Source organism: Oryzias latipes, chromosome 13 (genome assembly GCF_053564925.1).
Source record: "Oryzias latipes strain Hd-rR chromosome 13, Olatipes_Hd-rR_3.1".
Lineage (NCBI taxonomy): Eukaryota > Metazoa > Chordata > Actinopteri > Beloniformes > Adrianichthyidae > Oryzias > Oryzias latipes.
Genome location: NC_136249.1, coordinates 13,691,741 through 13,718,844, shown reverse-complemented (window position 1 = coordinate 13,718,844; position 27,104 = coordinate 13,691,741). Strand labels below are relative to the sequence as shown.

The following is a 27,104-nucleotide window of genomic DNA, read 5'->3' as shown; positions in this document are numbered from 1 at the left end:
ATTTGTATGTTTATATAAAAAACAAGCCATTAATATAATTAACTACAGTGTAGTATTATAATTTAGGAAAAAACACAATATAAAGTTTTCTCTTTAATGCTGCTGTCTAACAACACCTTAATATTTATTACCTATTTAACATAAATTATAGTATACAAGACAATAAAAAAATAAAAATAAATGCTACCTCATTTCATCAGATGTATTTAAACACAACCAAACAAATTTCCAGCTATACACAGAAATTCTTTTATACAGATATCAAATTTACTATCATAAAATACTTTTTTTTTCTAGAATGACATCAATGCTTTGCTTTTGTCATTTTTGTTAAAGGAGTCCATTTCTCAGGATGGACGGTCAACAGTAAGTTCAGAGGAGCGTTGCTTCCTTCAAAGCCTTCCATTTCGAAGCTGCTTTGTCCTTAAACGTGTTTCTGTTTAGAGATCCACAAAGGAAACTGTCAGTCTTCATCAGATGAAACAGAAACAGGCACAGAACATCATGGCGACGCCTCTGGAGTCTGAAACGAACTCTGATTCTTTAGGACAAGCTTCTGAAAGTTTAATTTGGCTGGCGGCTCCTATCTTTTCACAGCAGCTGGATCCTCAAGTGTGTTGTGAGTTCACAGACCATCTGTTGCATCACAAAGCAGCACTCTTAACTGGAAAAGTGTCTTAATGAAAGAGGAGCCAAAGTGTTTGCTGAGAAATCGTTTAGGTCAGGAAGTCCAAACAGAACATCAGCATCCACAGAGAGAGACAATGTTTTCATGAGTAATATGCAGTGTTTTATCCTTTGGACAAATATGTGTTCAGTTTTTTTGGAATAAATGACTCACTTTTACCCGTAAATCAATTTTGTTTCCCACATTCTTAAGGGTTCCTTTTAATTTTTCTGTCAGACTTTAGTCTGAGTTAACTTTGTTGCGATTCTTTTGCCATGTCTACATTTTGCATCTCTTGATGAGTCTCGTCGAGAAACAGGAAAGAGAATCCACCTCAGGATCAAATCATTTAAAGTCCCACTCATCTTTTGATCTTTTTTCAAATCATTCCCAGTGACGCTTTTTAAAGCAAAAAAACGTGTCGTTTTCCAGAACATAGTACAGTTTTGAGCTAGATATCAGCTCAGACTAGGAAAACAAAGACATACATGGATCTAGTCATCTACAAGTGGATGCAACAGACTGGAGTGGACCAGGGAGCTACATCATAAATACAATCTTCTTTAAAAATGACATTTAAAAGGGCTTTAAATGTCATCTGGTTAAGAGTCCAACTGCTTTTCCCGATTGTCCGTTTTGCACTTTAGTGCCACAGAAACATAACTGCCCAATTTTTTGTGTCCCTCTGTAGAAAAAAGAAAAGAAAAGAGGGAAGTCTGGTGTTTCCATCATTCCTTGAATGCAGCAGAGGCAGGATCACTTAACGCTGCCCTGCAACACTCAGTGGTTGTAGTCAGCACTCACACAGATTCCCAGCATTGAACCCTCATCAGAGCTGTGGTTCAGGAGACGGACGCTGCCTGAGGGAGAGGTGTGGCTCGTCTTCATTTCATCCACTGCTTCTGTCATGACTGCAAGGATTCAAGCAGCGGCTGGAAAGTTACAAACTTCTGTGTTTCTCAGCAAAACAACAGGTAAGCTGTCAGCTGAAAGAGGCTTCTGAAAGAAAGATTTACCCAGAAGGCATTTCTATTTCATCCATTCATGACGATGAAGGCTCAGCTGAAAATTGTGAGAATTCGTTCAGTAATATTTATGACACAATGACTTAATTTTAAACATTTGCTCAAACAATACTTTAATATTTTTAGGACTTTTTAACAACAAGAATGCACATTTGCAAAGAATGAGTGGTAATATCTTTGACAAGATCTGAGTTAAGTAAGGAAATGTGTTTAAATTGATTTTTTTTAAATTGCTTTTCAGCAAAAATAAGAATTTGCATGTGATGCAAACATAAACGCTAACAAAAATATTCTCAGTAACATGGCATTTCAGATGCACATTTTCTGCAAATATTTCATGCAAAATTCAAAAGTAATATTGTTGTGTTGAGGTGAGAACTGCAGGTGATCACTAACCAGAGTCACGCATGAATCCAATAATGAACTGAAATAGCTTTTGTGGAGTCGATTACATGTTTTCACATTCTGGTGTAACAAAGTTATGCAGCAAAAAAGGCTGGAAGAAAACCAACCCCTGAGGAATGTAAAACTTAAAATGTCAATATGAAGGTTGCAAACCTCTTTCTTCCTTTTTTATTAAACTAATTCACACTTTAGCTGCATATCTGGATTACCATTTTTTCCACCAGTCTGAAAAATCCTTCTTCAATTGAAAAGTCTGGAGCAGAAAGGACCAAATTGAAAAAAATACGAAAACAACAATACTCTTATTGAAAAATCACTACAAAAGAAACAAAATTACCTGTCCATGCAGAAAGTCATCTTTAATTAACATTACATACTATAATAAAAGATCAACATCTAAAAAGAAGAAGTATTCCATTTTGAAGAAGCCTTCAAAAATGGAAAAACAGCTGTTTGATAGAATTACTTCAAATTGGCTATACAGCCCAAATAGAAGTATTGTTTTGTGAGTTATAAGCAGATGGTTTGTATTCTTTAAGATTTTATTGACTTAATTGTTGTTTATTTTTAATAACAGTGACAATAAACTAGTGTAATAAGTGGAAATGACTCTTTTTTAAACAAAATTTGAATATCATCTTAAAGCAAGTTGGCCCTTTTAAAATCTAAAACAAGCGTTTACTCTTATGACACAAATCTGTTTTTTTCTTTCCAAAGTAATGATAACAAATGCATTTTTACCATTATTGAACTTGAAAATAACACCTTTAAAATTGAACCAAAAATTCCAGTACGATTTTATTTATTTTTTTGTCCTAAATCATGTTTTTCTATTGTTAGGAGTATGAAGCAAAAATTTGATTTTGACTCATTTTAATAATAATTTCTAAATTCCAACTCTTAATGACACAAAACATTCTCCAGCGTGCTAATTTTGAGAAAAGCTTGGAAAAGTTTAGAGCAAAGAGAAGTTAAAACAACTAAAAACCTAGTAAAATGGATGTTTAAAAACAAGGTTTGAAATAGTTTGCAGTGCATTTGTCAGACTGTCTTTTATGCACTTGAGAAAAGGGGGGAATCAACAACCTGTGTTTATTTTCACACTGAGCTACGTGGAGTTAACTGTCCACAATGACAAATAAATGTCTTGCACTATGAAACTTAAACTCAGGTTACGTGTTTAAACATAATATCCTTGATGTGAAACTCCAGCTGTCAGATCTAGAACCGGCAGAGTCCGGTTAGGAGGACTGACTGGATCCAGAGTTGTACCCTGTAAATTCTATACACTGAAAGTAACACCATCCCCCTTATCCCATAGGGTCTCCATGGGTAATAACAGCATCCAGAATGATGGAATTTGGGAATATCTAACAGTGTTTCCTCTGTGGAACATCCTTGTAAGCAATTGAACATTTTAAATGTGTAAATCCTGAGCCTTGCTGCTCAGAAACTCTCATTTGTAAACCAAATGTTGGTGACAAATATGTTTTATCATATCACAATCAGTTATCTAGTCTGAACATACTTACAAAACAGAACAGAAGTGCAATCAGATGAAAAGAAATTGAAAATGAAAACCATTAAAAGTTGGAGGCTGTCAGGTTTTTCACCGAACAGAGAAGCAGGTGAGGAGACCAAGTCTGAGAGGGGACGCTTCATCCAAAGATTCAAAGATTCTGTTTGATGAGCTGCATTCTGTCAAGGGTCATTGTTTTTGGAAATAGTGGTCTGTGAACGCAGCTCATTAACGTTTTATATGGGAAAGATGAAAGCTTGGTGGGTGTTTTTTTGTGTTGCTTGGTTTCTTTCCAACTTCGGACACATGAAGCAGCAAATTCATCAAGGATGAGAGGAGACAGAATCACCGTCATGCTGGATGCTTCTTCTCATAGAATTTTCTTCTTTTTTTAAAGGTTTTGCACAGTTTCTTTCGGGACCTTAAATTGAAATGTTCTCAGAACATCTTGTACAGAATGAAGCAAAGCCTTTTGTTGTCCCCCTGTTCTATGTTTTTAACTTCATCTTTATCGGCAGGCAGTTCTTGCAAGAACTCCATAGATCTTCAGTGCTGAGGGAGTAAAGATGTGTGGGACTCATCCGGTGCATTTAGCCATTTTTTCCCCCCAGAAACATCTGTATTGAAGCGTTGCCTTTTGTCATGGCTTTTCAAAGTTTAGAGAGATAGATGCAAAATATTTCTGTATTCATTTGGAATATTAAATTAGAGTGTTTTTCTGAGAAAACTGAGGCTAAACATCTTTAATCCAATAAAGCAAAATGGAGATGGAGATGAAATTCAATTGTGTGGTTTGTTTGGCTTCTCTTAAGAGCCCCGCAGACAGATGTTTGATGTTTTTCCCTCATCCTCCTCCTGAGAATTTGACTGAAAGGTTTGTTCCTTCTGACAGAGGCGATGCTGAGGGTCAGGAAGGCCCTCTGGCTGGTACTGGGCATGCTCAGTCTGTCCCTGCTGCTGGTGGTGCTGGGGATCTACACAACGACCATCACAGAGAGCGTGGTTGTGACCGGCTACACTTCTGGAGTCATTGTGAGTCGTTTTTGTGTTCTCATGTCACTGATGTGTTCGTTTTTGTACGTCAGTGAGATGAGACGAGGTCTCGTGTGACTGCAGACAACCCTGAACATGCCTGGTTTGTGGCTCCCAGCGGGAAGTACTCAAACATTCCCAGCATGTGGTGTTCATTATGGAATTAAAGCGGCAATCCATGCTGATGTTACAGCCATAAAATGCTCTCATTGTAGCCCTGCAGGTGTTAGCTTGGAAGAGTGTAACAGGAGTGATGGACAGTTATACAGTAGACATTTGTTGGACTTCCAACCGTTTTTAACCTGAAGGAAAATATTGGATTTTTTGGGAAACTGTGATAGTTTTGCCTCAAAAATAGGAATTTGCATATAATTCAAAGTGTTTATCATTGCTTACTAGAAAAAATGATTTTACTTTGTTTATAAATACAGCAAAATCTCCCGATAAAGCTGGTAGGCACTCCCTTTACTCTCCCCTTCTCTCCAGCCACCCTTGTCAGAGCTACACATGACAAATAAAAAAAATAAATGGCGGCTTTTCTGTTGGTTTATCTCCTTAGCCACCATTGCATTTTTTTGTTGCCTGAGGGTAACGAACAGGTCGATGTGATTTACAAAAAAATCTGCAAAAGTACATTTTTGGCTTTCCTTGGCAACACAGTTTTTGTTTTGTTTCATTCAGCTTGAGCGATTGATTCATGTAATACATTTTCACAATTTTACAGTTACAAATGTGGGAGCAATAAAGGAACGCCACTGTAACCCTTGTGCTATCCTAGGCACTTTAACATTGGGAGTTGGGTCATCTAGACCCACTAGACAGTGCTCTGAACCTTTTTTCTTCAATGATTTGTGATCTTCACTGGTGTCCATGGATTACATGAAATCTTTCCACCTTTATCCACCTTTGTCATGGTAGGGAGAACACATCAATGTGAGGGTGGTGTCATCTAAGATAGCACAAGGGCTAAGAGCTCGCAAGTGGGTCAAAATTGACAAACCTTAAAATGAACTGTCTTCCCAGTGATGCTCTAGATATAATCTAAAGTAAAACTGAAATTACACTTTTAAAGATTAATTGTCCTTTAAAATAATACATGTCTGCCAAAACTCTTGCTGAGCTGTTGTTAAATACATTTGTACTACGTTAGAAGTAAAAAAAAAACTTTTTTGTTAATTTTTTTAAATTAAAAATAAATAGATAAAAGAGAAGTACAAAAACAAAGTTCCAGTTTCCCTAAATCTGGCAAGTTTTTTTTCTTGAAAACATTCACTTATTTTTTCTGGAAATGTTATAAAAAGTGAGAAAACAAAAGTACAACATTTGCTTAAAACAAGATCCCTTCAAGATCAAAAGAACAAGATTTATTGTCTTAAACATTCATAACATCTTAATTAAAAGTAACTAGTCTTATTTTAAGTGTAAAAACCAGAAGGCAGACACAAATACTTTGGTGAAATTTGATGTTTTTGGAGTCTATAAAATATCCAGTGTGTTAAGATCACAAAGGAAGTATTGATATTGCCTTTCCATTCATCATTGGGACGTGTTTGTTCCTGTAATATCCAACTAATCATAAAGTGTATGATGGTTTTAATTAAAAAGCAGTTTGTTTGTGGATTACATAACTCTCCCTTTATGATATTTCAAACTCTGCAGCTGACCCTTGGCTGTTTTCTGGGAATTCTGGGACTCCTCCTGGACGAGAACCGCCGGCAGCTGGTACAGTGTGAACGCACAGGCCTCCTCTCCACAAACACACCACACTGAGGCACACTTGCTGCATTTTTTTCATTGCATTGTGGTGTTGGTTTATGCATTAGCCCCAACTGCCCTTACGGGTGGATAAGGGCTGTCTGTGGGCTAAAAATGGGCACGCCTGTATTGCATGCAGTTGGGCCATACAAAGTTTTAAGATCATAGACCACTCAGCGAGCCTGTAGAGAGAAAATGTCTATGCAAAAAATTTTTGAGGGCATGCCACGGGCAACAGGTCATAGTGAATACTTATACAATACGTAAGGGAAGTAGGTGAGACGCAGGCGTGTTGCACAGACCTTTCCTGTTTTCAATCCTTCCGAACACTGCACATTGCACAAGGAGCCTTATAGGACTGTTCAAGTGATAAGTGCGTGCTCCTTGCTTGCTGCCTAACAGTTAGTAGTGTGGCGTAAGGACATCGACGGCACCACCTGTGCGTCATAAGTGCGTGCAACTTCCATTACCTTAGAAAACCTTCACGATACACTTACCACACGCACAAAAATGGTACATTCCATTTTCATTATATCCCTTGAGGATGCCGTATGAGCCTCAAGGGAAGTGCAACATCTCCCCTTGAGATGCGGCTCCTCCTCTCCGTAACCCTCCATTGGTCCGGACAACTCAAAAACCCAGAGAATCTATCCGGGTCAACCCAACTTTATGGGTGCATGCGCCTCAAGCCTCAGATGTACAGAAGGGATGCTGTTTGTGCAAGATTTACAACGTTTAAAAGCAGCTTAGCAAGAAACATTTTCATGAATTCATTGGGGTTATTTACATTTGTGAGTTCTTGTGCATGGTTTCTTTATGTTCTGAGATGAAGCTCAACATGGGAAAATAAAAATATGTCCCCTTTTGACCTGTATTTGAGCATAACAGAACATAATTTTGAAGTTTTTATACTCTGCTGCTGCCTAAAGTGTTTTTTGAATAATCTGTAAGGCCTTTCATGGTTTACCCGACAGAGATTCTTGCTTTCCGCCTCCGTTCGTTCTTCTTAGGAGCTTACTACTGAAAATAATTGATGCCTAACTGCACTCATCATGATCCTATTTGTTAATCTCTTTTATTCATCTATTAAATAAATTAAAAAAAGGCAGCCTCATGTTCCAGGACTGTGCCAAGCTTTTCTCCTTCTTCCAGCTCCTCCAGCAAACATCTTCTTGATTAAATAAACTTTTGGGGTGAAAAAGAGGCTGTAGAGGTGTTATTGAGTAGAACTGCATGCATCAGGCCTTTCATGACATCCTTTTCCGGTACTCAGATACAGTTGGACATGTTGATTGTGCCCTGATTATGTAAGAGCAGGTGGGGGCTTCTGTGTTTCATCAAATAAAGTGAAGTAAAGTATTTGCTTTTGACATCCTTGAAGAGACGTCCGTCCACTCTAATGCATGAGTGGATGGGGCTTAGAAAAATCCTGGGTTTTCTATGTAGCATTCTAATACTTTCTGTGTTTGATAAGTTTGATGGTAAAGTGCAAAGAAGGAGCTCAAGGGAAATATAATAGCCTTCATCGTTCTTCAGTTGGATGGGAACTTTTCAGGTTGTACATCATCATCAGCCAAAAAAATCCATCTAAGCCTCAATTTGAAATCTCACGGTATTTGATGTTTATCAGAAAACAAACAACTGAAGCATTTTAAGAGATATTTTATAAGTGAAATTTGGAACATGTTTAAATTCTTGCAACATGACAGTGAGTTTGTGTGATCTGCAGGAGGAGAAACTCAGTAAACGTTTCCAGAGACTTTATAAAAGACTTTTTGTAATGTTATACTGAAGTTGCTGCCAGATGAGGTTCAACCTGATGTTTGTTTCTCAGATCAGTAATCATTTGAAACCTAGAAAACTGTTGCAAACGGATCACAGACAGTCTGGCAAAAGGCAGCGTGTTGGTTTGATGCTGCAGCGGTGAACTGCTGATAGTGGAGTCGAACCAGGTCGAGCGGAAAAACAAACAAGATGGAGTTTACAGTGGCAGAAAACCAGAACTGATGCAGTTTATGTTCCTCCTGCTGGTCTGGAATACTGTGAATGTGTGCAGCAAAGGATAGAAAAACAGAATGATATGTTGATCCACTCCTCAGTGTTTCAGCAGTCCTTTAATGTGCAGTGCTGCACCAGGCACTTGATTACACTGAAGAAACACATTTAGTGTTTTGTGGAATTTACTTCCACTTTGTTTTTTATGGCTCATCACCTCAACACCAACATTTTTTACAGTCATTTCCCTGATAAAAGCTCAATATAGGGACTACTAGTGGATAAACTCAGTAATGTTCCTCACTCTGCAAAAACATTTTATTGCACTTAATTTAATACAAACCTAAATGTTTTCTGTTTTCATTGAGCTTTAAGACAATACATACCTTGTTGAGTCATTTGGTCTTGAAAACATCATATTTGAACTTAATCTCTAAAAAAGTAATTTTTTTACATTGTTTTACATGCTTTACATTGTATTTTTAAGCACAAGTTTATTTTTTAGGGTCTTTTTTAAGAAGCAGACTTATCAGATTTAGATTAACTTGGACATTTTTTGACTCATAGCAAAAACAGGAAAGAGTAAAAAGAAAATTCATAGACTTACGTATAATTTTTAGAACAATTTTATGTTAAAAACTGTGATTCTAGTCCCATACACTGAGATAATTACTGTATTTTCGAAAAATCATACTGTTGAGATTCATATAATATAATATATCTTGAGTAAATATACCTACTTTCACAATATAAAACTTTTTTTTAATTCTATTTAGCAATATAAGCTTATTTTATGGTACTTTCAAGATTTCTATTTGTGTAAAAAAGGCAGGACATCACAACGTATTTTAAGAAATCTTACAGATACAAATTCTACTAGCTTTCTTGAGAAGTTTTTTTCCACTTGTAACAATTGAAAACACATCTTGTATTCTTTAGTTTTTCACTTTTTTTGAGAAGGATGTTGTAAAATTATATTTTTTTTAGTTTATTATAGTGCCACTGTTAAGTCTCGAATATCTTGAGTCATTTGACCCCAAAAATACATCTTATCAAATGACTCAAGATATTCGAGACTTGTTGTCCTAATACAACTTCTTAAATCTTAATGATAAGTTGCTATTAAGTTCATTTTGTCTCATATCGACTAGGAAAAAGACACAAACAATCGGGGAAGTTTATTTTTTTGCAGCCCATCTTATGTGACTTTATAAAACAGTTTTCTATACGACTTTGCATTGACTACTTGTAGTTTAACTTACACTAATAGGATTTTCTGTGCTGTTGGTGTTTATCCTTTTTAGCTTTACCTTGTCTTTCTTGTTTTTTTCTCTCCGCCTCTTGCAGCTGACAGCCGCCATTGTTTTCCTGAGTTTAGGGATCATCACTTCCTTCTTCTGCCTCCTGATAGATGGCGTCAGCATCGTCCTGAACATGGTGGGTCACCCAATCTGTTTACCCATAGATGCATGCATTTGATGATGAAACTGCAGGAACAGCAGGTCTTTGAGCATTCATAAATAAACCATGGTGCCTGTGACTGTCATCCAGCTGGACTGTGTTCCCTCCTCACTGCGAGCTTACATTACAGCGTTGGCAGATTTGACAGTGTGTACAATCGCGTCCATGAAAGGATATGTACCCAGAATACATTTGGCAGCTTTGTTTTGCCACCCAGTTGCGAAACAGATCCATTAAGTACAATGTTTCATGATTTCTGTGAGTGCAGATATTCTGGATTATTGCAGATTTTTACTGGAGGGAGGATTCCTCAGAGAAAACCAACAAAGTTTTCTAAACTTTTTGTTTTACCTTTCATGTAAAGCTACGTTCACACCGCCCTCAGCATAGTGCGTTTAAGTAACCACTTTCAATGAAAAGTCTACCCTTCTTCAGTGTTCAAAACTCTTGTCATTCACATGTAGCTAAACACACTTTTAAGTCAGTTTCCAGACTCTACATACAAAACATTTCATACACTGTATCGGCATTGAGCTGTGAAAGAAAAAGCATGGAGCGAGATTCACCAGTAAGTGGCAGGCAGTTTTGTTCATTTTTTAATGTTTTACTTTGCAGAGTTCTTAAAGTTTCTGCCAGACATGTTCACATTGATGAATCAGAAGTTGGAGTAGAAATTAATCCTTAAATTAAAAAATATTGAGGCACACAAGTATTAAACAAAACCAGAGGTGGAAATATTCCTCTCAAAATTTTCTGGATGAGGTGCAGCCATTTGGTTTGCAGGGAGGGAAACTCTGAATGTGGTTTAAACATCAATCACTGGGGAATTTCCCACCGTGCAGGGGTGTCCAGGGGGATTTGTGTTTAAAATCAGGTCAATTTGGTTGCAAGTTCAAGTTTAAATCAAACGTGTACCCTCCCAACAGTAACTGGGATAGGCTCCAGCAACCCCAAGACCCTGAAAGGGATACAGTGAGTTTTGAAGAAAGATGGATGGATGAATGGATTATTGTGATTTATTAGTATTGGTGCACGTTTTTGCAACAAAAATATCTGAAGGGAAGCTAGTCTGAGGGGAGACCAACAATTATGCAGGCATAGCCCCCCCCCCCCCCCCTTTTGTTTTTAGAAGTTAAAAAAAAAGGCTGGAAATAATTAATTTTTTTTTTTCAAATTTACTGTCGCATGGCCACAGGAAAAGTATTTAGAAACTCAGAGGATGACTTTAAAGTTTTTTTCTTCCAAAACTTTCACTATTATTCAATTTTTTGGTTGACAGAACAACGTCTGTTTTTACCTTAATACATAGTTTTACAAATCTCTCTACCTGAGGTAAAAGATGTACATTTTGCTTTATAAGAGGCTTTAAAAAGGTCACATTTACTTATACATTAATAAAAAACCATGGCTGAATCGATTTTTTGAATGTCTTCAGTGTCTTTTTTAATGCGACTTAAAGACGTTCCTGTTAATGTTGCACCTGCTACCATGAAGGAGGCCCATCCTTTTCCTCACATAGCAGGAGCTGCAGGACTGTTCTGTGCTAAAATGTCTCACAGGCCTCAAAGGTCGACATGGGTCTCCACAGTGAAAACTTTTACTGCCACTGATGGCGGTCAGGTCACTTTTTGTTTTTCTGCTCTTCACAGGACATGCGTCCACTGAACGCTGGGAGGTGCCAGTATTACAGCAGCGGCAGGAGCTACATCTATGAGAATTTCTTTGCCACAGTAAAAAAAAACAACACTTTTTTCAGAATAAATGATCAAATATTGCACATATATATATATTTATTTTTTTTATATTTTGTTTCCTGTCTGAGGCTGAACGTTCCTGTTTCAGGTGTCATGTCAGAATCTGAAGGAGTCCTGCTCCCTAACAGTACGGAGTAGAACCTGTTACTGCTGCGACCTCTACGACTGTGCCAAGTGAGAGGAGACACACGTCAAAAACACACACATTTGAAAGAAATGCATCACATCCTATGTTCACTCTTTGTGTTTCAGGCACTTTTGAATCTTAAAGAATAAGACAAATCACTATTTCATCACTTCCTGCTGTCTGTTGTGCTTTGCAGCGGAGGTTACCTCAGCAACTACTATGAGTTTGTTGGTGTTGAGAGCTGCGAGGATGTCTTCACGCTGTACGTGTTCATTTGGGTCCTCGCTGGTCTAAACCTGATGGCCTTCTTCACGGGAATACTGACCACGGCAGTGCTGGGCAGCGTCAAGTCTGTGGTAAGATCTTGCAGAAACCATGTCTTCATACGTGTTCTTCACCTGGTAACATGTGAATCATCTGAGCTCATCACAAATCAAATCTACGGAAAGCAAAAAGTGACAGAAAAAATCAGAAAAATGGTTAAATAACAAATTAAACATCAATGGATTTAATTTAGATACTGATAGCAGCAGTGAATTTTAGTTTCCTAATGCAACTTTCTTTAATACACTCGAATAAAGTAAATAGAATTAGACATATTTGTTTTCTTAATTACATTTTAATAAATTATTTAAATGTTTGTTTTAACCAATTTTTATTGGTTTCTTAAACTTGTAATAAACCTTTGCTCAAATAAAAAAGCAAATGCTTGCAGCAAAACTTAGCAACTTCAAACCACTATTGTTCACTGCGAGGTTGTTTTGTATTTGTACTTGAATATTAGAATATTTTTGTAGTTTCTTCTGTATCATGAATGGGCCCAGAATCTCTTATGGGGCTCAAGAAAAATCCACTAGCAAAACAGAAAATAGTCAGGGATCTCTAAAAGAAGTTTTGAAACTATTATGGGATGGCCACAGGACCTTTGGCATGGTAGCCTTTTTCTGAAATTGAGCAATTTTCACATTTTTTAAAACTTTTGACCCATCATCTTGACTATTTCTTAAACCCCACATAGAGCCTTCTACAAATTTAAACTGCTCCCAAGGATTTTGGTCCATCGTCTCCTAACTCCTTGGAATCGTTGGGAAGCTACTTTGGAAAAAAATTGGTAACGTCTGTAGAATTTGTACGGCGTTTGTGTGACGAGATCGCAAAAGAGGTGTTCCCCTGTTGCTCGTATATTTTTTACTGGAATATTTGTCATGATTTGAACTTGTCTTGTTTTTGGTCCTTGTTCTGTCTTGTTTCTGTTTCCTGTTTTATTTTGAAAGTCTCCTGTCTTGTCTGTTTTCTTGAGTTTTACTTCCTTTGGTCCCCATCAGCCCTGATCGTGTCCACCTGTGTCTTGTCTGCCCTGTCTGTATATAAGTCTGGTCTCTGCCTTCCTCCAGTGTTGGTCCATTAGTTATTCCTGTCCTGGTTGTCCTTGTCATGCCATGTTCCTCGTTTCTTGTTCCACGCCACAGTGAGTTTTGTTTAGTTTTGTCATCCTGCTCTGCAGCGCCTTTTGTTTGTTCATTAAACCCTCTAGACTCTGATCCTCATGCCTCCACCTCTGCGTCTGGGTCCAACCGGCTCTCGAGCCACCCTGCACCATGACAATATTGTGAAAATTGAATACCTAAATCATTGGCTCAAGCTGAATGAAACGATATAACATAAATACGAACATATTAGGAATGTGGGCGTGGTTACCAAAAAACCTTTGTGGCTGACGTAATCAAAAAGTTTACTTTTGCAGCTTGATCTAAAAATGACACAGACCTGGTTATCAACCCCTTGGGACTAAAAAATAAAGTTGTTGCCATGGAGATAAAACCAACAGTAAAGCAGCGGTTTTGAAAACGTGTTGTTATGAGCAGCTCTGACGGAGGTGGCAGGGGCAGAAGGGGAGAGTGAGGGGCATGTAGCAGCCGCTCAGCCAGTAAACGGGCCACACAAAGCTGCTCACGGCTTTAATTTGCTTTGTTTTTGTTTTAATTATTCAGCTTCTGGATACCTAAAATAAACAAAACGTTTTTTTGGCTTAAAACATTTTCTTTTTTGTTTTTGTACGCACTGATGGACAAGTTGAATTTTTGGTGAGAGATCCTATCTTTCTTATGAAAAACAACCCACTTGTTTCCTTTTAATTTGTGATTTTTAGCATTTTTAGGGCATTTTTAAAAACAAGATCATTTATAGTCCTTTTGGCAACTATTGAGCTGTTTTTGGTTTAACTGTGCAGAAAGTCTGAGTATAAATAATAAAAAGTGTGGTCACATGCGAGCTGAAGCCTTTTCTCATGCACTTTAATCACAATCACAGGCCAAAGGTTTAGGATGTAAGCATTGAGCCAAATGTAACAAAGTGAGCATGGGAATGACAGTGTTGGGCAGTTCCTTCCCTCCACTCTAAGTGATTGCCACTTTTATGATGCTGGATATTTTCTGGAATGTAATTACATCCGATGTATCTTTAGGGATGAACGTGAGGTTTGAGTGTGTAGATGAGTTTGTTCAGGCTACTTGTTTTTCTTTTAGAGTTTTTGGACGCTAATCTTTCTGTTTTTAGGGGAAAAAAATAACATTTTTGAGGAGAATCATCAACTATGAAATTGAAAAACACACTCCGGGTTTTGGATTCTCATATTTAGTGTTCTCTGGATGATCCGCTTCACTTTCCCCTTATCTCTTGTGGTCTCTGTTTTACGGTTCCCTATAAAAGTGAAATACACAGTCATAACATTAGCGGCATGAGGCCTTAAGTGCGTGTGACTTGTTGTAGTAGAAGCTGTGAAGTTGAGAGAGCGGGGGCCATAAAAGCTGGAAAACAGCCGAATGTTGGGCCAGCGGGGTTGGCGGGGCTGTTTCCGCCTGCAGGGCGGCTGCACGTCAGCGAGATGTCTCAGAAACATTCCTTCACAGCTCCTCCTGCAGCTCCCACCTGGAAGACTATCTGTCAAACTGAGTCTTCTGCACTTTTCCCACCAAACTCACGTCAACAAGCAATTTGGTGGATCTGCTAGGTTGTGATTTGATTTTTTGTTTTTTTGCCCCTTTTGTTGCGTGAGAGGAGCTGATTACATTTACTTTCAGTCATAACCCAAAAGCTGGATTGTAGAGAACACATTGACAGTTAGATGTTCCAGCTTGTTCAAAAACTAAAGAGGAAGAAGGTTTTTGTTTCTATATTCATTGTTCCTCCTTAGGAAGTTTAGCCTCAAAACGCAATCGAATGATAGCATCACCCATATGTTATAAGTGGGTTCTTGAACGCGCGTTCAGCTTATGGTGTTCACATTAGACAAGCAGGGAGGGGCTTCTCATTCTTCTTCTTCTTCTACTGTTTCCTTGCGCATGTTCGCCACCCACAGTTGGAAGAGGCTTGCTGCAAAATGTCAAAGTGTTGCAAATCTTGTTTCAGGCTATTTCTTTCACAGCTCTATTCCAATCTATGAAAGACTTAGTGTCATAGAATTCCAACTGGGCACAAACTCATTCAATCATTCATTTCTCCTCCATGATCCATTTTCAAATGGTTGCCGCTCCGGCGAATTGAAAGGGACGCCATCCATACGTCCCAACTAAATCTGAGTCCCTGATTGATCAAAGTTCAACCTGGTTTAACTTTCAGCGTGCGCTCACTGGCCACTTGTTTTGTACGTATAGGCCAAAAAGGGTCGGCAAAACTAGTGTAGGGGAAGCCAGAAACGTGCATGTAACCCTTGTGCTATCCTAGGCACTTTAACATTGGGAGTTGGGTCATCTATACCAGTGTTTTTCAACCTTTTTTGAGCCACGGCACACTTTAACCTTGACAAAAATCCCGCGGCACACCAGCATCCAAAAAAAAAGAAAAAAAAAAACAGAAATTCATGGTCTGTATTGATCGACAGCCCCCCCCCCCCCCCCCCCCCCCCCCCCCCCCGTCCGCCCGCCCGCAATCTCACGTGTATTTTTGTGATAATTGTGGCCGGAAAAGCAGGAAGTTGCGGCTGTTTTTTCTAAGAGATGAAATGAAAGTTAAATTAGAATAATTTAGAAACTGTTTGTTTGTTGGGGTTTCAAGGCGTTTCGCAAGGACAACTCATTGTGCGCTGGGACACTGGCTCTTTAAGCCAATGCATCATGGGAGATGTAGTGTGAAAAGTGCCGAAAACTTGCAGAAAGACTGGCGTCTCTGAGATTTATTGTATTGTCCACTTGTTTCACGGTCTGACACCGGACTCTGTGGAAAGCTACACCGCTAAAGAAGGGCTTTAGCCGGTATTTTTGTTAGAACTGAGCGACTTTATCAGCAGAATTAAGAACAAGGAAGTGAAGACTTTAAGCACTTCTTATTGGTCAGACTGATGACATGTGATTAAGCCTTCAAGAATGATTGGTGGAGACAGTTAAAGGGACGGGACTTTTCCGCAAACTGTCATAGCTGCAGGTAAATCGCGGTAACGTAATCCTTATCAAAATTTCTTTAATAGAATTAAATAAACACAAAGAAAAAGTAATTTTAAGATCTTTCATATTCCTAACTACTCAGTGTTTTATCAGGGCCTGTTTGGATGAACAAAGAGCTGATATCCTGGAGATGGGAAATGTTTTTAGATCAGTGAATGATTAATGAGGGCAATTTCTCCACGGCACACTAGTGTGCCGCGGCACACTGGTTGAAAAACCCTGATCTATACCCACTAGACAGTGTGCTGAACCATTTTTCTTCAATGATTTGTGATCTTCACTGGTGTCCATGGATTACATGAAATCTTTCCACCTTTATTCACCTTTATCATGGTAGGGAGAACACGTCAATGTAAGGGTGGGGTCATTTAAGATAGCACAAGGGTTAAGTGCGTTTACGTAGACTTTTCATTCAAAGTGGCAGCTTGATTGCCGAGAGCGATGTAGACATAACTTTGGATGCAGCCACTCCTCTCAACGACCCTCCATGGACCCAGAAAACCCAAAAACCCACAGCACTCACTTGTAGCAACCATTTATACTGGGGCATGTGACTAAAGCCTAGGAAGTTTCTAGAGAAAAGAACACAGAAAAAGAAAACATTTACTTAAGGAAGGGATTTCTACTGAAGAATGCTATTAAACAGACTACCACAACTGTTTTTAAAAAACGACTTCTTTGTGTTTTCTCTTCATTTTTTGGTTTTCTTTCAGGTACAAAATATAAATATACAAAATATAAATCCCTTAGTAAATTGTTTGGTAAAATGACTAATATAAAACTCAGTGGAACTTTGGAAGACTCAGAAAATCCTTTGGGCTTTTTAGAAGATTACAACAGAGGTCTTTGGTAGAAAAGCACACAAAAATGTGTCTTTAGGTCTAGTGTTAACACACAGGTACAGTATGAACTTTTTCTGCATCGAGTTTGTCTTTTTCTTCAAAAATATTGCAGCTTTGTCTGTGAGCAGACCACACAGTCTTTCATCCTTCACTTTAGGGTTTCTTCTTCCTTCAGGAAGTAAATTTATCTGCTCTGTTTTATGGAAAACGCTCACAGGTCCTTCTGTTATCTTTCCTTTAGTGGTGTTGTCAGAGTTCCCCCCATGTTCTTTGATTTAATATAACCAAACACAGTTCCTTATCCTTCCCTCCCCCACATTCCATGACATATACATTAAGGAAATTGCAGTTAAAGGAAAGTCTTTGATGGCGAGGTCTGATTTGGTTTTTTGTTCCTTATCAGGTCTACTGTTAAGATAAAAATGACCTCACAAGAACAAAAACACACATTTGACAATCATTCCAGGAACTGAGCTCAACACATTTCCATCAAGCCTGAATCCTGTGTCAGTTTAAAAACTGTCCGTGTGGTGTAGCGGTTAGCTCACAGTAAAAAGGTCTGGTTTCAAATCCAGGATGGGTCCTTTCTATGTGGAGTTTTGCACGTTCTCCTTGTGCATGTTTGGGTTTTCTCCAAGCACTCCGGTTTGCTTCCACAGTCAAAGAACATGCTTCAAAGGTTAATTGGTGATTCTAAATTGTTTCATTAGGTGTGAATGTGAGTGTAGGTGTACCGCCCTTCAGCAGCATCCCTGTGACCCCGTACAAAGAACAAGCGGGTTTGAAAATGGCTGGATGGGCATTTAGCTATGAAAGGAGCCCATATAATGACCCCTTCCGGCACCGTGCTTTAGAGTGATATTGTTCCAGACATCATGCAGTTATGTTAAAAACTCCAGATCAGCACATTAACAAGCACTGGCTATAGAACAGGAGGTAACAAATGACAGAACTTAAATGGAACGCAAAAAGATTTACTGATTTGTAGGCAGCAGTGCGCCACTCCATGTGAGTGACAGGTGAGGGGGCGGAGCCCTCAAGGAAAGTCACAGCCAACCTCTGCAGAAGACTAAAAACAGAAAACAAAACAAGAAAGTAACTGACCAACAGACTGTGAGAGCAGATTGTTTAGAAGGAAAGCTGCAAACCCACAAAACCTTTCTTTTAACGTCCCTCATAGAAACTTGTGGATTCTTCTTTCAGCGCTAAACAAAATTCTAGCAGACCTGCACTCTGTGAGAATATGCTTTTCTAGCATTTTCATTATTTCTGATGTTAAGATTAATTTGCTGCAACATCCATCATTAAAAGGTTAGATATCTAAAATGTTTTCCTCCCAGAAATAATCATTTTGGAAAGAACCGTTATTTTAGACAGATAAGAAGCAGAAATTAGCTCTTGGGAGTCATTTATACTGAATTTTCAGTCGATTTGTCAAATGTTTGTGTTATTTGGAAGAATTTACTTGTTTCATTTGTCTTTTTTTAAGTTGCAAGAAAAGTGAATAATGTATCTTTGTAAATGCATCCCAAATTACAACCCAATCAGAAAACTTTGATATTATTAAAAGGATATTTTTTTTATTTTTTTATTAAAACCACTCAAACTAAATCGTTTTTTACTAAAGTTTTGAGGGTGTGATTCGTTTTAGGAAGTTTAAAAAAATAAAATGAACAACCTAACATGTTTTGTGTTTTAACAGGAAAATTAAAATTAATAATAAAATGGAAAATTTAAAAAGTAAAAATAAATGTGATTTTTTTAATGATCTTTTGTGATGGCCTGAATTCTGCTCTAACAACTCCCCACTATCTTCTTATGTTGTATTGATGGTTTAAATTGTTTAATCATAAATCTAATTTATTCAAACAAAAAGAGCACATAAGTCTCTTTCTGCACGCAAACTGAAGTTTCAGACATTTCTAAAAAACTAAATCAAATTTTTACATCCCTCTTTATTTGAACATTTGAAAAATTAAAGCACCACAGCTGCTTTTTTTTCTTGTAATTTGTTTTTTTAATGATCAAACAGAAACATATATAGATAAAGTCGCCAAACTTTAAATGATGTTCTGGTGTTTGATGATTACTGTACACTGAAACATCAGTAGATGTTGGAATTGGAATTTTATTTGATGTTAACAACTGACATACATTTGGTCAAATACAACATTTTTATGCTTTTTTATTCAATTATGCTGTGTTGAAAAAATTCACCATTCTTGTTGAATATTTTGACTTTTTTGTGTTTCAGAGGAGCTACCCTGTGACAGAATCCACGGAGAGCAGGAATTCTTCTCCCACAGCTCCTCTGTTGATGGATGCCAACACCCCCCCCAATTACCCTGCAGTAGACTAACTCCCATCCAGATCCCCACCCAGAGCACTTCCAGTGCACGAGTTCGTCCACAAGTGTCAGCATTCATCCAAAAAACTGTTAAGAGTGCCATTGAGCCAGACAGGTGCATTCTTTCTAACACCCACTCTTGGCACAGACTCGATGTAATCTCTCAGGATTTATGGATTTTGAGGAGGATGGAGAGTCAAGATTAACAACACGTAGTTAAAGTTGAGGTTTTTTTTGGCAAATAAACGCGGCTGACGGTGGTCCAAATGTCGACGGTGCCCTCAAAGAGATAAAGAATACTGTACTTTAAAGATGAGAAGGACGGTTTTATCTCGCTGCTAAAAATATTTTCCTTTTGATTTATTGAGGCTTTAAATAAAGTGATAGAAGAATTAACAAAATAAAACAAAAGATAGGTCAAAGTTCCTTAAGTGATTACAACCTTGAAGACCCACTGCAATCATCGTTTGATCTATTGTGAAATAGATGCTATTCTTAAGCCTTTGTGAGTAAACTATATCCATTTCTATGATCATATATTATCATTGGCACACTAAAGAACGGTTTTATAATTAAATATTCATTTTTGTAGCTCCTTTTCTTACTCAGAAGTAAGATGTCAACAGCCATGAAATGGGCACAGACTCTTTCTAGAAGGGGCTGTTCCTCACTTTCATACAAACGAATGTGAGTGGGATGGGGGCGGGGGCTGGTGCTCAGAGCTCAGGTTTTTAGAGGAATGCTCAGAAATGCGTGAATTGGTCAAAATACCACTTTGGGGTTGGGTTTTTTGAGAGCAATGAACATAATGATACACTTTAAAGGTTAAAAAAATTGATTTTGCATAACCCTGTGATCAGGATTATGTTTTTAGACAAAATAAAAAAACCTGTGTCGTTTTCTAGGACATAGTTTCTGCAGAGCGGCAGTAGTTCATCAGCAATTCCCTTCTAAGGTGAAGACAGGACCGTTGGCAGAGAGCAACACCCCCCCTTCCAGTCCCTCATCTGTTTATACTCTCCTGCTATGGCTTAGAGCCCCCCAAATGCCCAACCTAACATTACTGGTGCAATAAAAACAGTTTTGAGCCAGAAACACACACAATACACAAAACACAATTTTCACTGGAGTGGGTCTTTAAAGCTAACCTCAAGCTATGTTCACACCACCCTTGCCAATGAGGATTCAAGCAACCACAACCATTGAAAAGTCTATATAAATGCACATAAATCCCCAATTTGGGCTTCCATGTTCAAAACATTTGCTCTTCAGCGGAGCTACGTAAGGTTCTCCAACTGTTTTAGGGCTCTACATTCAAAACGTGTGGCCATTGAACGCGCGCTGAAAGTCAAACCAGGTCAAATTTTGACCAGTCAGGGACTTGGATTTGGAAGCGACGTATTGATGGCGCCCCTTTGAATTTACAGAAGTGCCAACCGTTGATCATGAAAGAAAAATTAATAAAAATTGTGCGGGAATTCTATGACACAATATCCTTCACATACCGGAATAGAACTGTGAAACAAAAAGCTTGGAGCAAAACGTTTTGTTGTAGTTTTAAATAAAACATCTTTAGCTAGGTTCACACCGGTGCAAGATTTTAAGACCGCTTGATATGGTTCAGCTTCAAGACGACGTCACCTGGATGAATGAGAACCTTCACCAACATTCATTTTATTGCATAGCAGCTTATTGTCAAATATTTGTTTCATCAAAACCCTCAAAACATTTGGGTTACAAGAAATGAATGCGGCGTTCCCCTAAACTGAAATGCCCCACTGCCGCTCAATACTGGGAGCTGTTTTTGAACACAGTCTTCACATCATCATACGGTCAACTGAAAAAAAAGGATCGACCACTCTGTAAGGATAATTCAGACATTTAACGACCAAGAGAGAAATCTGATTCAAACATCTCCTGGATTAATAAACGTATTCTCACAAATGTTTCTGTATTTTTACTTGTTTAACAATAACTTGATACTTTTCTGTTTTTTTTTGCCTGAAAATGTACTGTATATACCTAATTTTAATGCTTTATATGTTATGTGTTTTTTTTCAGAAGGTATGTTTGGATTTTAACTTTTCTTTTTTTCTTTCTTTCTTTTCTATTTTCGTTGGTGTCATGATTTGATTGGCTGGATATCGATGTGTTCTTCGATCGACTTGTTGTTCTAGTGAGACAATAAAAGTGACTTTTTTCCCATCAAATTTCTGGGCCATTAAGATGTTTATTCTCGAAATTAAAACACTGAAAGACTGAAGATAGTAAATGATATTTCAGGGCATAAGATTTTACTGTTTGAAAATCAAGGGTTTAAAAGAAAATTCAGAAAGAATATGCAAAGGTTTAAAAATTCAGAATCTGATGGAAAATAAAAAATTCCATATTAGTGAGCATCGATGCGCACTGGTTTTTCGCAGAGACTTCTAGGATATTTCTAGGGCACTCGATCTTGGAATTGTTGATTCGGACAGCACTACTAAAATGGCGAACAGACTATATAGTGAGTGTTAAGAAATTCGGACCTAGCCCATATCTCTCCTCTTGGACGAATAAATGTAGGATAGGGAGAAGCTGGAGGGGTAGGGAATGAATTTGGATTTGGCCTAAGTGTAGTGGTTCCCAGCAATGACAAAGATTTTTTTTTTTTTCTTATTTGATAAAGTTCTTGCAACATAAATGGAATATATGCAGAATTCTTCCCTCCAGCAGTTGAATCAAAGACCTTTGGGACACAAACAACCACAGCTCACATTTCTCTGCATCTAAAACAGAGAAATTTATGATGCATCTTATATTATTTGTGACTCTGTTGCTGATGTTCAAAATCCAGCATTTTTCCAAACTTTTCTAAACCTCAAAGCTTGTTTGACAATAGGATCATCAAATCAGAATCTACAAAAGAGTTTTGTGGACACTTTTAGCACAAAACTAGAACTAAAACTGAGATTCATAATTTTAGTGAAGATTTGTCAAACTTTATTTGCACATAAAAACTAGTAAGACTTGAGTGACTAAAGATAAAAGCAAAGAATTGAAAGCTCCCCCTTCATGGGAAACAAAACTCTTTCATCTTTGTAACCAAACACTCATGAATGCATCCATAAACGCTGACAGGCTTTCCTCTCACTTCTAAGTTCATATTTTCATATTTTCCCATATTTACCCTCTAAATGGGTCTTTTTTTACCTTAAAGCCACATGTGCTGTCATTACAAAAATGAATTTATGTCCTTCACTGAACCAAGCCTTTGTGTTTTTCTGAACTCGACTTTGTTCAGTGGCATCATCGCAGATCACAGATGTACACGAAACTGCTGTTAATGTGTCAACACAGTGTTTGGGCCGATTTGTCAAGGATTATATATTTAGTGGGACTTACCAAACAAAAATAACATAGGTCATATGTACAGCTGTTTTAGCATAACATTGAAAGCATATGTGACAAAGGAGAACATTAATAAGTCAGTAAAAAGACATCTGGGAGGGTGGGGCAAATGAGGCAGTGAGTGACTGGAAAAAGATCCTGATGATCTGTGCATCTGTGAATGTAAAGACACACTGGAATGGAGTTTAAAAAAAAATCAAAAGCATAAATGTGTTCCCGAGATAAACAGCTTAAAGCAATAAATAACAGTTGAAATCCCACACTGATCATCTTTTGATCTATCATTTTGGTCTTTAAAATATGATAATGCCGTTTTAAGTCAAACTAAATAAACGAATAAAAACAATTTTCTGCAGTTTCTGCAGAGCAGCAGAAAATTGTTCGAAATTCACCTCTGAAATGGTTACATTTATCAAGTTAAGCCAATCAATGCCTCCTAACATGAATTTTGCAAACATAATCCTTCTTCTCAAGCCAGAGAAAAATCCTACAACTCCTTCAAGCTATCGCCCCATTTCAAAAATCAATGCAGGCAGATAAAAAAACTATTTTCAAGGCACTAGTATAGTTAATAGAAAGAAAAAAAAAATCCCTCCTCACATAATTATCCGCAGACTTGTTAACATAATAGACTTTGCCACTGTTAAAAACCAGGAAATGACCATACTCTTATTGGATGCTGAAAAAGCTTTTGACAGAGTAAACTGGAATTTTCTCATCGCTGTCCTCCATGAATTTGGGTTTGGGGAATCATTCATTGATTGGATTAAAATATTCGATCACAACCCCAATGTATCACTCAGAATTAACAAACAGACTTCCGACAGGTTTTCTCTTGGAAACAGATAGGGTTGCCCACTCCCCCACTCTCTTTATGCTATATTTATTGAGCCTCTAGCTGCAGCAGTAAGACAGCATGAGAGCATTAGAGGAATTGAAACAAAACACGGCCATCATAAACTTAGTCTGTATGCAGATGACATTACTATTTTAAATAATTCAAGTTCTGTGAGTGAAACAGTGTCAGAAGTCAGAGCTCTGTCTCCCCCTCTGGTCTCCAGCGGAACCATCTTCAGAATACTGATTGCACTTCATCTCCCAGCAATCCCAGTGTGCACTTCCTGGATGCCACACACCTGACTCTCATTCACTCAATCAACCACAGTCTACTTAACCCTTGTGCTATCCCATGGGGTCAAGATGACCATTGATGTGTTATTCCTACGATGACAAAGGTGGATAAAGGGGAAGAGGATTTCATGTAATCCATTAACACCAGTGAAGATCACAAATCACTGAAGAAAAAAGTTCAGCGCACTGTCTTGTGGAGTCTAGATGACCTCACTCTAAATGTTGAAGTGCCTAGGATAGCACAAGGGTTAAGCGCTGCACTGAGCCACACTTAATGCATATTATTGTTTGTGCCACTCTGCCTTCCTTACCGTTTTATTTGGACCTCATCTTCTGTCTCCTTACCCTGTAACTGACTGTTTTCCCGCCCTGATTCTCACCTGGAGCCTGACTACCGCTGTGCTCCTCTGGTGATCTCATGCCTGCTTTTGACTCCTGCCTGTCTGACCATGATTTAGCTTTGATGACTTTTAGCTGAGCTTATAAACCTGCTGCATTTGGAACCAGCCATCTGCCTGTTCTTGTGACAGGCAGGCAGGGGTCAATAACAGGCATAAGATCATCAGATGAGAGACTGGTAGTCAGGATCCAGGTGAGTTGCGGCAAGCAACTAGAGTCAGATACAGGGTCAGGGGACAGAAGCTCAGGTCCTAATACAACATTCGGTAAGCCAGGTGTGTGGCATCCAGGAAGTGCACGCTGAGGAGGTTGCTGGGAGATGAAGTGCACTCAGTACTCTGGAGACTGCTCCCACTGGGGTAGACAGAGCTCTGACTTCTGACACTGGCAAATGTTCTAAGTCTCTTAAAAATGTGTACATTTTTACTCCGAAATGCTTTAAACTGGGTGATCACATTTTTCCATTTCTCTCATTTAACTAAAGTCTGTTTTGTTTCTTTTAATTTCCACAGAGTTTAAGGCTGGAAAGTGGAGATGTTCCATGTAAAGAGTAAAGAAACACGTCCATCTTTTTCCTCCACAATGTGAACATTTAGACAAACTGGTTCTCAGAGAGCTGCTTCCATATTTTTGCCGAACAATAACCAGCAAAACAATACCAGACTCCACAGTGAAGGACAATCGACGATGGGAAACAGCTGTGGTGATCACACATCAGAACAGGTGGGAACCATCAACAGGACCACCAAAAACCCACAAGGGAAGAACTGGAGGAAAACAGTCAGATGGAAAAGTCAAAAGACATTTAATCCCACTTCCCATATTAAATCATTAAATTTTATTCATATTTTTGTATTTTTATATATGCACAATAATTGAAATATAACTCACATTTTCCTTATTTTAATTAGTTTAACTGTTTTACTTTTTACAGCAGCACATACAAATAATTTTCAACATAGAATACATCCTGTGTCAAAAAAGTTCCTCCTGCTACAAGAGATTAAGTTGAAATAAAAACACAAAGTCAAACATGACATTTTCTGTCATTATGGTGCTCCTGTCATCGTTTATTTTCCTTTTACTTTTTAATTTTAAAAAAATGGTGTAGCATTCAATTTCTTTACATAAATCACTAGGTTACATGTAAATGCAATTATATCATTTCCCTCTGAACAGCAGGTAGACACTGTTGTGCAGCAAATAATAAGAAAATGTGCTTAAAGCTTATTTTAGCTCCGACAGTAGATTAAAGCTTTTTAGCATCGGTTTGATCCGTTATCTAACATTTAAAAAATCTAAACAAAAATGACAAAATGAATTCACTAAAACTATAAACCTGACATTTGTTCAGACTGTTAGCATTTTTCTTCAAAGCCTAAGAGCCACGATGGGGGGATGTGAGAGCAACATGTGGCTCCAGAGCCTCACATTGCAGACCCCTGCATTCATGGGAGCCTTCAACGCCCACTAGTGATAGGGTTCAGGGCATGATCAGGAGGAACTGCCTGCTTTTCCCCTGAGGCGTTCACATTTTGTCCCAAATAAACACAAATTTCTTACATCTGCATCAGTTCACCAGGGCAGGTGACGACTGATTGACTATAGTTGTGTCATCTGAACTCAAGCTGTGTGTGTTTGACACTCAGGTAAAGAAAAAGGGGCAGAACTTTGAACCCATCACCACCTAGTGGCGAGTTGGATTCATTGGCGTAGAGCCAGTAAGTCTAATCAGAACTGGAGGACTTGTCTTTGATTGGACCGCTTTTGCCGCCACAACCAAGCTCCAGATTATTGGTTAATGATGGGAAATGTTTGTTAGAATACGTTTTTTTTATTACTCAATAAAATTTCTCTTTTTTTTTAAACACACATAGTTTAATGTTTACATGTTGCCTCAAGGCCACTCTTTTCTTTTAATTAGGTCTTAATTATGTCCATGAGTGAAAGCACACAACCTCAAAGTAACGTGTGACGCTTTTACCGTTTTTGTGGTTCGATCCCTCAGCTGTAAGACATAGTTCTTGTTTTTTTCCATCAGCACCAATTTTCTCTTTATTAGACCTTCGAGAAAGAAAAAAAAAAAAGGCCGGTGCAGACAACTTTAGGGCTTCAGAGATCTGAACTCAGCATGTCTTTGAATAACGTCTGTATGTCTGCGATAAAAGTTTTCTTAACCACCCCAAACGCCTCAGCTCCCACATGGAGCCTCAGGCTCACGTAATGTGAAGACTTCAAGGTGAGAGCGTCTGTTTCACCCTTTGAACACTAATATTTTCCTGTCAGGAGATCCTCTATACTTGATTCCTCATGGTAAACGTGAGGACTCACCACATCCTGGAGCACCAGAATGACCACCAACAGATTAGACTTTAAGATGTGGCTGTGATCTTCCCCTGGATTCATGCTTTTAGCATTTTTTGCAATATTTTAGCAATATTTTGAAATTAAATCCCCCACTGCCATGAAGAGCTTTGGTTCGTTTTCTAAACTGCTGAGTATTTCTTTAGTGAAGGAAAAGGCTGTCGGCTCTTTGATCCAGGTTACAGTGTTTTGCTCAGCAGCTGGTAAAGATCCCGTCTCCAGGACCATGGGGGTGATGAGAACCTTTCTCAATGTCTCACTTTAAGTCATTTGTCTTATCTTTAATCAACAAAGGAAACCTCAAATCAGTAGAAACAATAGAAACTAAAGCATCAACAACAACAACAAAAAAGGCAAAAAAAGACTCCCTTAAAATCCAGCCAGGAGAAACGGTGAGAACAGTTTTTGGCAACTTTTACTTGGCCACAACAGTGTTAACTCTGATACTTTAC

At 38.2% G+C, this 27,104-nt stretch overlaps 1 protein-coding gene across 1 annotated transcript; it reads left to right on the top strand.

Moving 5' to 3' along the window:
* The first annotated feature begins 1,425 nt into the window (after positions 1-1,425).
* Positions 1,426-21,578, top strand: LOC101167223 (transmembrane protein 255B). Its single transcript, XM_004075816.5, has 8 exons — positions 1,426-1,641; positions 4,509-4,648; positions 6,308-6,370; positions 9,746-9,835; positions 11,509-11,589; positions 11,702-11,787; positions 11,937-12,096; positions 19,276-21,578. Exons 1-8 carry the CDS (start codon positions 1,575-1,577, stop codon positions 19,378-19,380), a joined length of 792 nt encoding a protein of 263 aa, XP_004075864.2. The 5' UTR covers positions 1,426-1,574; the 3' UTR covers positions 19,381-21,578.
* Positions 21,579-27,104: the final 5,526 nt, after the last annotated feature.

Bases quoted from the DNA above. Each gene is read 5' to 3' on its own strand.
- LOC101167223 (XM_004075816.5), top strand. From the start codon at position 1,575: ATGACTGCAAGGATTCAAGCAGCGGCTGGAAAGTTACAAACTTCTGTG. The intron at 1,642-4,508 runs GTAAGCTGTCAG...TCCTTCTGACAG, and splicing joins GTTTCTCAGCAAAACAACAG to AGGCGATGCTGAGGGTCAGG. The intron at 6,371-9,745 runs GTACAGTGTGAA...CGCCTCTTGCAG, and splicing joins ACGAGAACCGCCGGCAGCTG to CTGACAGCCGCCATTGTTTT.